Source organism: Vulpes lagopus, chromosome 1 (genome assembly GCF_018345385.1).
Source record: "Vulpes lagopus strain Blue_001 chromosome 1, ASM1834538v1, whole genome shotgun sequence".
In the NCBI taxonomy this organism is placed as follows: Eukaryota; Metazoa; Chordata; class Mammalia; order Carnivora; family Canidae; genus Vulpes; species Vulpes lagopus.
In genome coordinates this window covers 153,130,669-153,146,311 of record NC_054824.1, presented here as the reverse complement: position 1 = coordinate 153,146,311, position 15,643 = coordinate 153,130,669, and the positions used below count along the sequence as shown (strand labels likewise).

General features: G+C 37.9%; 1 protein-coding gene across 1 annotated transcript in view; it reads left to right on the top strand.

The window, feature by feature from the left end:
* WDR64 (WD repeat domain 64) overlaps positions 1-15,643 on the top strand; it is a 138,398-nt gene that overhangs the window by 21,519 nt on the left and 101,236 nt on the right. Inside the window, exons 4-8 of the mRNA XM_041766668.1 lie at positions 732-835; positions 4,057-4,086; positions 5,660-5,770; positions 8,267-8,481; positions 12,623-12,757. Of these exons, the coding sequence (XP_041622602.1) occupies positions 732-835; positions 4,057-4,086; positions 5,660-5,770; positions 8,267-8,481; positions 12,623-12,757 (595 nt within the window). The remainder of the gene's footprint in view (positions 1-731; positions 836-4,056; positions 4,087-5,659; positions 5,771-8,266; positions 8,482-12,622; positions 12,758-15,643) is intronic.

Sequence of the window (15,643 nt, the reverse complement as noted above, 5' to 3'; positions counted from 1 at the left end):
ATGTGACAGGAGCATGAGTGTAATTTTCTCTGTGAATTCATGTACCACACTGAGTTAGAAAGTATCATAGATTCAGATTCGTATCTATGGGGATAATTAAGCAATGAGATGTCCATCTACAAATGAATGGATACAGAAGATGTGATATATATACACAATGGAATATTACTCAGCCATCAGAAAGGGTGAATACCTACCATTTACATCAACATGAATGAAACTGGAAGGTATTATGCTGAGCAAAATAAGTCAACCAGAGAAAAACAGTTATATGGTTTCACTCATATGTGGAATATAAGAAATAGCATAGAGGATCATAGGGAAAGGAAGGGAAAATGGAATGCAAATAAATCAGAGAGGGAGACAAACCATGAGAGACTCTTAACTATAGGGAACAAACAGGGCTGCTGGAGGGGAGGTTGGTGGGGGATGGGGTACCCGGGTGATGGGCATTAAGGAGGGCACCTGATGTGATGAGCACTGGGTGTTATACACAACTATTTAATTATTGAATTCCACATCTGAAACTAATGATGTACTATATGTTGGCTAATTGAATTTAAATTAAAAAATTATTGCTAAAAAAGAGCAAGAGTTGCTGGTTCTACTCTACATTTTAAGCAAAAAAGTAAAAAAAAGTTGTTTTCTTACTCCTTTCTTTAAAAACAAACCTAACAAATGAGTTTTAAGATCTTTACTACTGATTGAAATGAATATTATGCTGTTGACAGGTAGTAGAAGACGGGATGTGATTAAATGCATCGTCAAGATTCCTCAGTTGGATTTACTAATAACAGCTTCTCAGAAAGGATTAATAACAGTCTTTAATAGCCAGGTAATTTGAAAGCTTGGATTCCTCCCTCTTCCTTCTTTCCTTCCATCCATCCTCCCTCCCTCCCTCCGTCCTTCCTTCCTCCTTTTGTTAGTTCATTTATTTGTTCCTTCCTTTCTTCTCTTTTGCCTATGCATTATGCATATTTATCAGGTACAACAGAAAACATAAACATATTTCAGAGTTATTCCAAAAAATAAAGCCAGATGTTGCTAAAATGAGAAGATTGCTGAGCCCTGGAGCAATTTTTGAGATTTTGGTAACTGCATTTGGCAGTGTTCCTCAGGGAGTCTTTTTTTTAAAGATTTATTTATTTGTTTTAGAGGGAGAGACAGAACATGAACGGGGGGGGGGCAGAGAGAGAGGGGGGGGGGAGAGAATCTCAAGCAGACTTGGTGCTGAGCACAGAGCCAGACTCGGAGCTGGATCCCATGATCCTGAGATCAAGACCTGAGCTAAAATCAAGAGTGCCACCCAGGCACTCCTCAAGGAGTCTTACTGAACCATGTGGCATCAGCATAATAAAAGGATGATCCTGGATAACTTCTCAGATAAAATCAGAAAAATTCACGAGCTAAGTGATTTTGTCATAATCCTAACAAGTATAGAAGGTCCCGACAACACCCTTGGACTTGTTAAAAGGCGGTTCACATTCTGGCTCCTCTATTTTACTAGCTATTCTGTTAAATAGGGAACTTAATGAGCCAGCTTACATGTTTTCACACCTCTTCACATTTATAAAATGAGGACAGCAGAACCAGTCCTTTCTCCCTCAGAGGGCTGTAGTGAAAGTAAATGACACAATGAATGTAAAAGGATTTTATCCAATTCCCATATACATGTAGAGTATTACTATTATTGTCACTTAGTTCTAAATTTGTAAATTATTGTCACTTAGTTCTAAATTTTGGACTTCCACTTTCAAACTATCAGAGATTTTATCAACTATGCAGTATTTCATTATGAAAGTAAACATGAACATTTGGTGTTAAATAGCAAAACAAATAATTCCAATTATTAGTTGATTTGCAACTAGAGACAAGCTTACAAGTAAACTAAAATAATACATGTTTAAAACTGCAACAGTAATGTTTAGCCCTTCAGGGATCAGAGTAGCTGGATCCTGTCAGAGAAGCAGGCTGCCTCAGGAGGTGTGGTGGAAGGTTCCTGGTGTGGAATGGAGCCTGGTGTCCCTGCCCAGCTTGGACACTTGCCAGCCCTGTGTGTTACTTATTCATCTCCATGCCCTGGCTCCTGTTATTCAGAACCAGAGAGCTTCTCTCCCAAGACAGTTGTGCTGTTTACGTGAGTTACTATTCACAAAGTGCTTAGTTAGCATCACTGTAAGCACTCAGGGAACATTGACAGTTGCAATTATGGACAAATGGTGTGAAAACAAAACTGGATTGTCTCATATAAAGATGAAAACTTTCCTCCTTTTATCTCCTTGGTGCCTTATTTCCTTACCTCTATTTCCTCAAAATTAGAACTAAGATGGAATGTAAAGAAAAACATAAGAAGGAAAAGAATGATCTTCATAATGAAATGGCTCAGAATTATATAAAACAAGTGAGGTGGCATTTTCATATTTCTAGAGACATCCCGTGCATGAGCATGCATGCACCCACACACACTCATTCTCATGTGCTTCTAGGTGCACACATGCATATCACAAACACATCTGTTTTTACTAAAACCATGTAATTGGAGAGAAAAAATTGCTAGAAATTATTTGAAGATTTGATACACCAAGAATAAATGGCATTTTGAATGTTGCATGTCTTACAAATACAGGCACATTCTGTGAAAAAATAATCAGTAAGGTAGGTCACAGGAAAAATTTATTAAAAGGTAGTCATTAGTAATGCAAAATATAATATGTTAATCCATGATTTAGGCTCTGTATAAAGTAAAATAAACACAGTTAAGGATTTGCACAGTGGTCTCTAGAGAGCTTCCTGATATAGACTGTAAGTGTTATTAATAAAAATTCCTGCAAAAAAGGCTAGATTTTCAAAATTCAGGAGATATCTATAAGGATTATGCAATTTTTAAAGATGATAAAAGAAATTTAAACAGGTGCTTTCCACTAAGGATGGAAGTAGAGAAATAGGAGAGGAAAACCACAGGCGTTCTATTCTCTGCTCACCAATTTCCTGAGGGCACTTAATTTTTCCCACCTGGAAAAAAGTTCCTGATTGGAAAAGCCTCTTTGAACTCTTTTTTTTTTAAAAAAGATTTTATTTATTTATTCATGAGAAACACAGAGAGGGGAGAGAAAGAGGCAGAGACACAGGCAGAGGGAGAAGCAGGCTCCATGCAGGGAGCCCGACGTGGGACTCGATCCCAGGTCTCCAGGATCACACCCTGGGTTGAAGTCGGTGCTAAACCACTGAGCCACCCGGGCTGCCCAGCCTCTTTGAGCTCTTCAGATGAAAGACAGTCTGAGATGACCAGGACTAACAGTTTTAGTGATCTAATTTACTTTTCCCTTTTTTCACATAATCTATTCCTTCTGGGCAGCCATTTTCTGTACTTTTCCCAAGATTACATGACTATGCCAGAGAAACTAGGTCATTAATATACTTCCAATACTTACCTTGACCTTAGAAGCAATTAACATGCCCTAAGGAGAAAAGAGACTTCTCAGGTACATTATAGCTCTGCATGGAATAAATCTATGATTCCCCACCAGCACATGACCCAGGCAGGAGATTCATGCAATAGATACTTATCCAGTAAAAGAGAAAGCCCACTGGAGAGAATGTTCTTATGTCTCTCAGGAACCTGAGAGATGACTATCAAATGAGGCAGTACTTTTTTTTCCCACGTTAAGCTGTATCCATATTGACCTATTTAGCCTCCTTTTGGACTATTCTAGCAGTTAGTATTATTTCACCTTTCCACTTTTTGATCTCTTATGTTGCTGTGAATAACTAAAGAAGGTGAGGTAGTTTGCAAATAGGGAAAAATCATCAGTACAGTATAAGACTCTGAAAGCACAGTCGTCAAGCTTAAGGACAAGCCACAGAAGCACCTAACTGTGTCCAAAGCAAGAGGTGAATTATTCCACAGAGCCAGGCTTTTCACAGACGGTAGAAATGACAAGTGAGATTAAACCGTGGAGATAACGTGTCCTTTTAGAACTAACATTCCCGATTTTAATTGTAGTGCCTAAATTTTAATTTTAGTTAGGTTTCATTATTCTTTTCCTTTGCTTATAGATGAGAGTACAGACCAGCACCAAGGTCACGGTAAGTACATGTTATAAACTCCTAATGAAGTCCGATTTGGGGTTGTGGTGATGGTTCCTCCATAACTAATCACAATCTCAATGCAGTGCCGAATAGGCTCTAAGAATAAGATGAAGTTAAATTTATTTTGGAGAAGTGCTTGGAGACATTACTCCCTGGAAGCTTCCATTTTATTTTTTTTATTTCTTAAGGATTTTATTTATTTATTCATGAGAGACAGAGAGAGAGACAGAGAGAGAGAGGCAGAGACAGGCAGAAGGAGAAGCAGACTCCCTGCAAGGAACCTGATGTGGGACTCGATCCTGGATCCCGGGATTACACCCTGAGCCAAAGGCAGATGCTCAATCACTGAGCCACCCAGGTGTCCCTAGAAGCTTCCATTTTAAAAGTCTCATTGAAGTTTTTCCAAGTGCCTACTATTGAGGAATGTAAAACATGAACAAAATCGAAGCTGGGAGAACAACAAGGAAATGGCCAAGGGAAATACTTTGAAAACATTTTATTGTAAACTTGAAAATAGCATATAAAAATTGAGTCTAATTTTGTAATTTACTTAATCCTTATCACTAATTGGAGAAAAGCCATGATGACTTGCTTTCAGAGTCCCACTGTGGCTTCGTGAGAGATGGGGACATGCTTGCCTTTTCACCCTGCTTCCATGCCCTGAATGCCCTGAACTGCACAGGAGGGTGCCAGGCCACCTGGCAGAAGAATCTGCCTTCTCTCCAAGCCTCTGAGCCTTTGCTTCAAAGGCTGAAAAAAAAAACAAAAACCCAAAAGCCACACACATTAGCATTCCTAACAGAGGTCTGAAATGCATGCACCAGTGTCTGGCACAGTAGGCGCTCCTAAATGGGAGCTGTTGTTCTTGCTTCGTTGTATGTCGTTGACATAACAGCTCCTACCCATGACAACTTGGTGACTTTAGGCAACGCAAGACCTTGGGCTCTAACTTGATTATTAACCAGATGATCACTAAGGTCTTTTCTAGCTAAAAAAAAAATTGTGCATGGGGACAGAGCCAGAGAATTGGCTTAATCCAGCCTCCTGGTGCCCCCGTGAAGAGCTGTTCTCATGTAAGGGAAGGGCGCACAAAGATGCCCGTTCTGTTGGTGGCTCTGGGCCTCCAGGAGCTGCAATAGGCACCAGTTCATTACTCTCCAGCTGATGGTGCTGAGAAACTCAAGACAGGAGTCAAAGGGCAAAAGATGAGAGCCTCTCCTCCAGGTATCAAAGAACAGACATCGCAAGGCTCTCCTGCAAGTAGGAGGGCAAAATGAGGCTTTTAATTTTTTTTTATTTATGATAGTCACACACACACACACAGAGAGAGAGAGAGAGAGAGAGAGACACACACACACAGGCTCCATGCACCGGGAGCCCGACGTGGGACTCGATCCCGGGTCTCCAGGATCGCGCCCTGGGCCAAAGGCAGGCGCTAAACTGCTGCACCACCCAGGGATCCCCAAAATGAGGCTTTTAATGTAACGAATCTATTCTTTAGTAACCATTACCATGTGATAGACCAAAATATATTATGCCCCCCACCCCCAACTCTCTGTTTTTCTCTCAGGATACCTCCTGGATCACAGGATGTGATTACCTCTCACAGTTGAAAAGAATCGTTGCCACTACAGAAAGGACCATGATTGTCTGGGATTATAAAGCTCAAGGCGGTGGCCAGGTATTGTGCCAAGAGAAATACTCCAAGTACTGAGGTTGTCTTTTAGACAGAATGGTAGGATGTGAGCAATCCACTTCCTCTACTGAATGTCCGTTCCTTATATACATAAAATGATTTTAAGTAATCAAATTCATCATTAAACAAGTTCAACATTAACATTCTGTATGATTAAAAAGGAATATTCTTTCCATTGAGTGCATATTTAATTTGTTTATATTGGTTTTGTTCTGTTTTTGAGAGAAAAGATAATTCCTTCCTTCTTTTATACCCTTTCTGAATCCAAGTGTTAGCTTTTTGATTATGCTCATTTTATCAAGTTCAAATCCTTTCTTTCCAGTTCAGTTTCATTTGGTAAGAAAATAACTAAAAATCAAATGACTAATTCTGGCAAAATATCTAATGGGACAGATGCCAATGTTATTCCTTCAGTGGCTCGGATGTTACCACTTAAGCAATTTACAATATTTATTGAGCATTTGCAGCCATATAGAAGTAATGAACATGTTCTCTGTACTCAAACAAAACTAAATCTTGAAGGATTTCATGAAAAAAAACCCATAATATATAATATAATAAGACAGCAAACTATATAGTAAAACAAAACAAAACAAAACAAAACAAACAAAAAAACAAACAAAAACAAGGGCAATAGGAATTCAGGAAGAGGCAAGATTGTAAAAAATGTCCTCAGAAAGTGGGCTGACTTCGAACGAGGAGGATTAAGAAATAATTAGCCTTTCTCTGTGCCTTACTTGTCCCTAGGCTCAGTGAAAAACCAAAGTTCTCATTCCTGTCTCCAGTGTTGTAACCAGCTAGTGATATAGGATGACTTTAAAGAAGGCAGATTGTTGCCTCATGTCCTTTATTATGTGGTATGTTACTGTGTCCCAGTCTGCAGTTTGATTGCAACGCTTTCAATGTCCAGCTCTCTCTAGTTATCACTCTTGCTTTTCAGCCCCGTGGAAGCCCCCAGGTCGTTAAGAGAGTCCTCTTCACTTTCTGGCTTCTTGGCTCTCCTTTCTTTGCCTGACTGCCTGCACCACGTGGGTGGATCATCTGGGCTGAAGCCATCCTCACCCTCCATTCTCTTAAATCCTTTGAAACTCTAGTCCTGGTTAGATGTGATGGCCTATCTCTGCTCCTTCACGGTGGCCAAGCCCTCCTGGAGAAAACACAAAGCCACCACAATTGGGCATCACTACAAATTCAGGGTCTGTAGACCCATTTGAGGGCTCACTGGCTTCTGTCATCCTCTTTCTTGTCCCTGCCAAATGGCTTTCCCATTCCTGGCAAAGGCCATTATTGTCCTCGGTCTCTCTCCCTCTCAGCAGATGGACTTGCCTCTATTTTCCTGAGAAATCTGAGTCTAGGAGGCTTGTTTTCTTCCAAACTCCAGCTTTCCCACCCACAGCTTCAATGAGGGCGCCCTACTTTCTTTCTTCCTTCCTTTCTCTGGAGGCAAACTATCTTCGCAACTGTCACTCCCATTCCTTCCTGCCTCTTGCAGGACAAGTCCCTTCCCTTTTCATCTTTTTGACATTCATCTCTTCTTCTGGGCTCCTCCTTTCAACTGCCTCTGAATCTTTCCATCAACCAATTCATGTGCCAGATCAAAGGTCCTCTTCCCAGACCACTATAGTGGCCCCTCCCAGTCACTCTTTATCATAGCACCCTTTATTTCCTCAGTGCACTTCCCATGATCTGAAAAGATCTATTTTTTTATATAGTATTCCTGTACCAGAATAGTAGTCAGAAACTTGTCTTGTTCATCAAGTTTATGACTCGGGCCATAAAATAGTTCTTGGCACATTGTATGCACATCATAGGTACTCAACAAATATTTGTTGAATGGCTGAATGAAGCTCTAAATATGTTCAAGTCTGTCTCACTCATTCTAAAGGAAATGACAAAAATACTTTTTAATATTTTTTTCTTCTATCTTAGGTAGAGACTGAATTCTGGGAGAGCACTGGCTGTATAGTTCAGTGAACACAGCACAGTAGCCCAGAGTCAGCTTGACAAATACTTGCTGAATATTTCTGGATAAACTTGGATATGAGGATATGTTTTTCCTGATAACTACATAATTGGGGCGTTAATACTTGATTTTCCTGTTTGCCATACAGTTTTACATCAGTAGGCCTATAACACTTACAGGTCCCATTATGCTTCCCATTAATATTGCCTTACAAATCCAAGAGAGGGACATTCACAATAACATAACAGAAAATCTCATTAATGTATTGAGCCAAAGGTACCTCACTTTTTTCCCCACAAAGCACCCAAAAGTACAATGTTGGGCTCACAGTGCATGTTCATTAACTTTTACTTGGTTAACTCTAGTTTTTTTTTTTTTTTCCCCCAAGTTTAACACCATGGGAATATCTAAAATGAGAAACATCAGGAAGTAAAATTTTTATCAAATCAAAGGGCAATATTTAATATGTGGATATTTAGAGCAATATAATAACTTATTAAGTATTTTTCTGTTCCTAGGAAAACTATTTTGTCATAAAGCCTATGGATCACTGCCTCCTCTGTGTGTGTGTAGTATCTCTGCCTGACCAGCTCTGCAGGGATGACATCCTCTTGGGGGATGATGGTGGTTTTGTGAACAAATTCACAGTAAATAGTGATGACTTTGGACTAAAGCAGGCAAAATCCAAAAAAAAATTACAAAACCAAGTTTTAGACTCAAAGAACTTTAAAAGGTAAGGGTAGTATATGACAGTTCATATTTTTCTAATACAGACAATGTTCAAGTATTTATGAGCGAACACAATGTGCTAGACCCCTGGTAACCTGAAATACAAAGCCAAACAAAGAATACTTCTTACCTCAAAGAATTTGCAGTAAAATTGGGAAGAAAGATAGGAAAATTAGCCACTGAAATTCCAATTGTTAGTGCTATTGACAATTAAAATCTATAGGTACTGAAATGAATTAAACTGTGCAAATTAAGTGAAAAAATTAAACCCTGAAAGATCTAGAAAACATATATGTGACTATTTACTAGCACTTGAATATGGAAGAAGATCCTCAACATAAAAGCAATGAATGCAGAATTCAAAAAAAAAAATTGTAGAAATTTGGCAAAAGCAAAGTTTCTGGACATCGAAAAAGAACATTTTAAAAGTAAATAACAAACTAGAGGGGTGCCTGGATGGCCTCAGTCAGTTAACCCTCCAACTCTTACTTTCAGCTTAGGTCATGATCTCAGGGCCGTGGGATTGAGTCCCACCTAAGGCTCCATGCTCAGCCCTCCCCCTTCTCAAACTCTCTTCCTCTCTCTAAAATAAATAAATATTTATTTGGAAATAAGCCTTAAAAATAAATAAATAAATAATATTTGGAAATAAGCCTTAAAAATAAATAAATAATATTTGGAAATAAGCCTTAAAAATAAAAGTAAGACACAAACTAAAATAAATATTTATAATAAGTATGGCAAACAATGGGTTAATACTCTTTAAGAGGTATTGCAGGTCAATTAAAAAATAATAATTCCGGATGCCTGGGTGGCTCAGCGATTCAGCATTTGATTTAGGGTATGATCCTCGAGTGCAGGAATCCAGTCCCACATCGGGCTCCCTGCATGGAGCCTGCTTCTCCCTCTGCCTATGTCTCTGCCTCTCTTTGTGTGTCTCTCATGAATAAATAAATAAAATATTTACAAATATAATTCCCAAAGAAAATTGGGCAAAGACTGAAAGATAATTCATGCACAGGCACACACAGTACAAATAGTCAATAAGCATTTCAAAGTGATCATCAGGCAAAAATGCTAACAATTAACTCCAAATGATGGGATTATAGGTGATTTTTATTGCCTTTATAATTGCACTGTCTTTGAAGTTTTTTATAAATAAGTAAGTATATATTACTTTTATTAGCAGAGAAACAAATTTTATATTAAATTTATTCTCTTAAAGAAGCACAACTTAACATCAGATACAATTTCGCATTTCTAACATTGGAAGGGGTCAAAAATGGCATAGATTCTGTGGATGGCATTTTCAAACTATCGATGGTGGAGGTATGAGTTCAATCCCTTTCAGGAGAGCAGTCTGGGAGATGCATCAAGTGTCTTAATAAGCCTTTGACCCAGGATCTCCATGCATTTAAAACCATGAGTATGGTTATCACAGCATTATTTCTAATAGTCAAGTCTCTAGTGTCGTACAATGTAAAGTACCAAGGGCATTCAGTAAATCATAGTATAACCATATTGGTGAATGCCATGCACTCTCATTTAATAACGTTTTGAAGTATATTTAATAACATGGAAAATGTTCATGATAGGGATCCCTGGGTGGCGCAGCGGTTTGGCGCCTGCCTTTGGCCCAGGGGGCGATCCTGGAGACCCGGGATCGAATCCCACCTCGGGCTCCCGGTGCATGGAGCCTGCTTCTCCCTCTGCCTGTGTCTCTGCCTCTCTCTGTCTCTCTGTGACTATCATAAATAAATTAAAAAAAATTAAAAAAAAAAGAAAATGTTCATGATATAATATTAAGTGAAAAAATTAATTTTTCTATGTACATATGAATCCAGTTTTTTTAATCCAGTTTGATAAAAAGGAATACATAGATGTGTCTGTGTCTGTATATTTCTATTTAAGGAAATAGAGCATAAATATTCCAATATATAAATTATGATTCTCTATATGACTTCGGAGAGGTGATTTTTATTTTCTTTTTTATGTTTTGTTTTAAAGATTTTATTTATTTATTCATGAGAGACACAGAGAGAGAGAGAGAGAGAAAGGCAGAGACACAGGCAAAGGGAGAAGCAGGCTCCAAGCAGGGAGCCTGATGTGGGACTCAATCCCGGGACTCCAGAACCACACTCTGGGCCGAAGGCAGGTGCTAAACTGCTGAGCCACCCAGGGATCCCCTTATTTATTTATGTTTTCCTACGTTCTAAATTGTACACTGAAAAGTTTTCTTTTAGGATGAGAAAAAACTTTTGGGGTGCCTGGATGGCTCAGTCAGTTAAGCATCTGCCTTTGGCTCAGGTCATGATCCCAGGGTCTTGGGATTGAGAACCGCATCAGGCTCCCTGCTCCATAGGAAGCCTGCTTCTCCTTCTCCCTCTGCTTGCCATTCCCCTTTCTTGTGCTCTATCAAATAAATAAATAAAATATTTTTAAAAAAATAGAATAAGAAAACAACTTTTAAAAATACAGGATTATACTTTGTTATTAAAGTAACAAATATTTCATCCCAGAGTTAGAACATGCAATTAAAATCTCATTACAGCTGTTACTACAGTGGAATTAAGACTAGCCAATTGCTAGAATCCTAAAAATGGCACAATAATTGACTGAATCCATTTTCCATCCTGTATATATGAGCAATATTACTTAGTCCCATCAAAGTATTAGACTCTGATGGGGCATTTTCCTAACATGTGATGTGCTGCTCTATACTCTATCAAGTATTTCATTCCAATTATGATAGGCTCTTGGAATAGAAGTTGAGACATGAATTTTCTTTCTAAGGGTTGTATCACCTGTAGAAAATTCCATGGCCTCTTTTCCATCCCTGTTTCCATTAAGCTGGATATGTTTGAAATGAGTTTGGAGATCTGACGAATTTGAAGAATCTGAGTTGAGCTAAATGCATGCAAATTTGCATTGGTTCTTTTGGATAATTATGTACATGTAGATGATTTAATCATGTATATGATCATCATGCATGTGACTTAAATTATTCAAGACTGAACTGTATAGATAAGCTGAGTATTGAGACATGTTCGTTCTTACACCAACAGATTCTCAAACCTAACAGAATGAAAGTTATTAAGGCCAAAGGGGTAATTAAACTCTGGAGCCATCATTAATGTTTTCCTTCAGTTAATAACTCAATTATACTCAATGGGTGGGGGTAGAGATATGGGTAGGAAATACAGGCATGCAAAATGTTGTACAGATTAAAGAAAGAAATAGCCAGTGCCCAGAGAGCAAAATTAAACACAGTCTGATATGGAAAAAATCTCTCTACTCTGTTTCATCCCATATTGAAGGGATTGAATTATCAACACCTCTATTCCTTAACTAGAATCTAAGGAACGTGGGAACAAAAATTTCACCTTAGTCATCTTTATGTCCTTTTACCTGGGATGCAGTAGGTGCTCAATAAGTATTTGTGAATGAGGAAACAAACACACTGTAAAATATGAAAAAATATAATAAATTAAGATGGCTTCTTACAGGTTAAGATAAGAATTTTACTATAAAAGTTTTGTTCCCTAATGCTAAAGCTCTCACTGAAATGTCCTGTGAACTGATTAGCAAGCCTTTGGCTAGGAATACAACTGTCCCGGCCTCTGCTTCACTGGTGATCTGGGACTACAAGTTTCCCAGGTATCTAGTTCCGAAAGTCTTCATGGAAAATATGAAAATGAATTGACTCATCTATTTTTTTCATGAGAGACACAGAGAGAAGGCAGAGACATAGGCAGAGGGAGAAGCAGGCTCCTCGCAGGGAGTCTGATGTGGGACTCGACCCTGGAATTCTGCGATCATACCCTGAGCCAAAGGCAGATGCTCAACCGCTGAGCCACCCAGGCATCCCAAATTGATTCATCTAAAACAATATGAAACACAGTACTTTTGGATGACCAGAATTTTTCAGTAAAGTAAGGATAATAGTGTCTGTATTGAACAGGGATTCATCTACATTATTCACCTACAGATTAATATTTGATATTAATTTTTATTTTCCATTTTAAATATGCTAGATGATAAATATTTAGTTAAACAGTTAAAAGTGGTATAAGCATAGGATGGTATTACAAGTGCAAGCTTTGTATGTCTAACATAACCACTCCTTTTCTTCTTTTAATTGCCAGTGTTAAAAGGAAGTTGCATAATGACTGGGTTATGAAAATTAGATATATTACAGCCCTAAGTTGCTTTGGATCCTGCTCCTTAGACAGTGTTCATTCATTGGTTTTGGAATCCTTGAAGAGACTTGAGGATAATTTGTAAGTACAATAGTTTGTATACATGAACATTCTGTGAATTTCAGAGTTTTTACAATTAAGTCCATGACAATCTTGGAGTTTTCAAACTGGTTTTTAGAATATTCAGATGTTAATGATTCCATTTATTTGACAAGATTAATTAGATTTTTAGGAATAAATTAAAGTCATTCATGCAAATCTGAATATGATGTGTCCTCCTAGCAGCAATTTTGCTAATTTGTTGTTTTTGCCACAATCTATTGGAATAAGTCAATACAGGTCAATCTATAGCTATATTTTCCAAGTATAGGTCTGTGGGTAAAACTCTGTACTTTGAAAATCATTCTTACAGGTCAATTGGGCGAGCCCATGAGTGTCTGTAGCACAAATATCATGCTTCATGTGTAATAAATACATGAAATTACTTTCTTATAGACAAGTGAATTTAAAGAGTATGTAGTCTTATTTCTTATCTGGTTGAATATTAATTAATAACTATTATTATGTAATAATCATAACCATAACTATATAGTACCTATATGTTAATAATATATGGGAACTATAAAACAGATGCTATCTTTAATTTTCAGTTTTAAAAATGCATTAAGTTAAATGCTACCACATGGATAGACCTCAAAACATTATGCTAAGTGACAGAAGCCAGACACAAAAGACTGCATACTAAATGATTCTATTTATATCAAACATCCAGAAAAGGCAATTTATAGAGACAGAAAGTAGATAAGTGGATGCCAGGAGGTGGTGGTGAGAGCAAGTGATCCCAAGAGGGCACAGGGAAGGTTTTTGGGATATTGAAAATGTTCCAAAACTTATTGTAGTGATTGTTATACAACTGTATAAATTGACTAAAAATAATTGAGTTGTGCATTTACAAACGTGTGAATTTTATGTTATATGTTATACGTCAACAAAACTGTGTTAAAAAAAAATGTATACAGACTTCTAGTTTCCAGTCTAGCATGTAAAGTTTGGAAGTCATGACTCAGCCCTAACAACAGGTGAAAAGAACTAAACAAACTAAAAAATCAACAGCTCTTCTTAAATCCATCAAAGAAGCAAAGTCACAGATCAAACTGCTGCCCTCAAATTTGGAGAGAGAGATAGGCATATACTGTGAATCACAACTTACCAGAGCAGAAATCCACAAGGAGATACCTCTGCGAAACCAATATATTGTGATAGGAAAACCTGAACTATGACTGACAAATCACTGGGGGCTCGACATAGAAAAATCTTAGAGTTAAAAACTCCAGGGACCCAGTTAGAGAGGGTCCCTACACTTTTGTGAATTTTATTTCCAGGAACTCAACCAGTTTCTCACAGTGAACGTCGGAGAAAAATCCTCGCCTGCCCAACAGGGGCAGAGGAAAATGCACCACATTCAAACATACCCAAACATTCTGTTCTTAACAAAGTCTGTCCTTAAGCAAAACTGTGTTACTAGAGCCTAAACTATTGGAGTTATATCAGAAACTAAATGACCTGGGAGAAGGTAAATATCCAACTCTAGCCTACTCTAGCCTACTCTAGCTTTCCACATAGAAGGGAAATACCCAAATACAGCTCACTCTAGCCATCCTGACCCACCTAAGGAGAAGGGAGGCTGTAGAACACTCATGAAGTTCACAGTTCAGAAGCACAGGCTCACTAAAAGACTGAGATCTGATCAAAGGACTGTGGACCACTTCCCTTTCATCCCACCCACTTACAACCTCATTACTAAAGGCCTATTAGCAGCAGTTCCTTTTACAAGATACATTATGTCCTACTATCCAGAATAAATTACAAGGCATACCAAAATGCAAAAACACAGTTTGAAGAGCTAGAGCAAATATCAAACGAAACTCATATATAGCAGAGATGTTGGAATCAGTAGACCAGGAAGGTAAAATAACTATCAGTAATATGGGGCTCTAATGGATAAACTAGACACCATGCAAAAAAAAAAAGTAATATAAACAGAAAGATAGAAATTTTAATAAAGAATCAAAAAGAAACGCTAGGGATGAAAAAATAACAAATAAAGACTCATTGCCTCAAGAGTAGACTGACAAAGCTCAGGAAAGAATCTTCTGAACTTGAGAATATTATCAATAGACACTTCAAAAATAGTAAAACAAAGAGAAGAAGATTGAAACAAATGGAATAAAATACCCCAAAACTGTGGAACAACTACAAGAGTTATAACATATGCATAATTGGAATTCCAGGAGAATAAATGGAAAAGGGAAAAGAAGAAATATTTGGAGCAATAATGACAGAATTTTCCCCGAATTAAAGTCAGATACCAAATCTACTAAGCTCAGAGGACACCAAGCAGGATAAATGCCAAAAAAAATTACACTTAAGAGTATCGTATTAAAACTGTAGAAAGTCAAAGATGAAAAAAAGTCTTGAAAGAAATCAAAAGCATCTCACCTTTAGAGGAGGAAAGAAAAAATTTATCTTGAACTTTTCCTCGGACACCATGCAAGCAAGACAAAAGTGAAATATTTAAAGTGTTGAGAGAAAAAATATGCCAAAGCAGAATTCTTTTTTTTTTTCTGTAAAATTATCCTGCCAAAACTCACCTGAGAAGATAGACAATCTGAATAGGCCTATATTTGTTAATGAAATTGAATTAATATGGGCAGCCCCAGTGGCTCAGTGGTTTAGTGCTGCCTTCGGCCCAGGGCCTGATCCTGGAGACCCGAGGACTGGGGATTGAGTCCCACGTTGGGCTCCCTGCATGGAGCCTGCTTCTCCCTCTGCTTGTGTCTCTGTCTCTGTCTCTCTCTCACTCTCTCTCTTTCTCTTTCCCTCTCTCCCGCCCCTCCCCCTCTCCGTGTCTCTCATTAATAAATAAATAAAATATTTAAAAAAAGAAATTGAATTAATAATAAATAA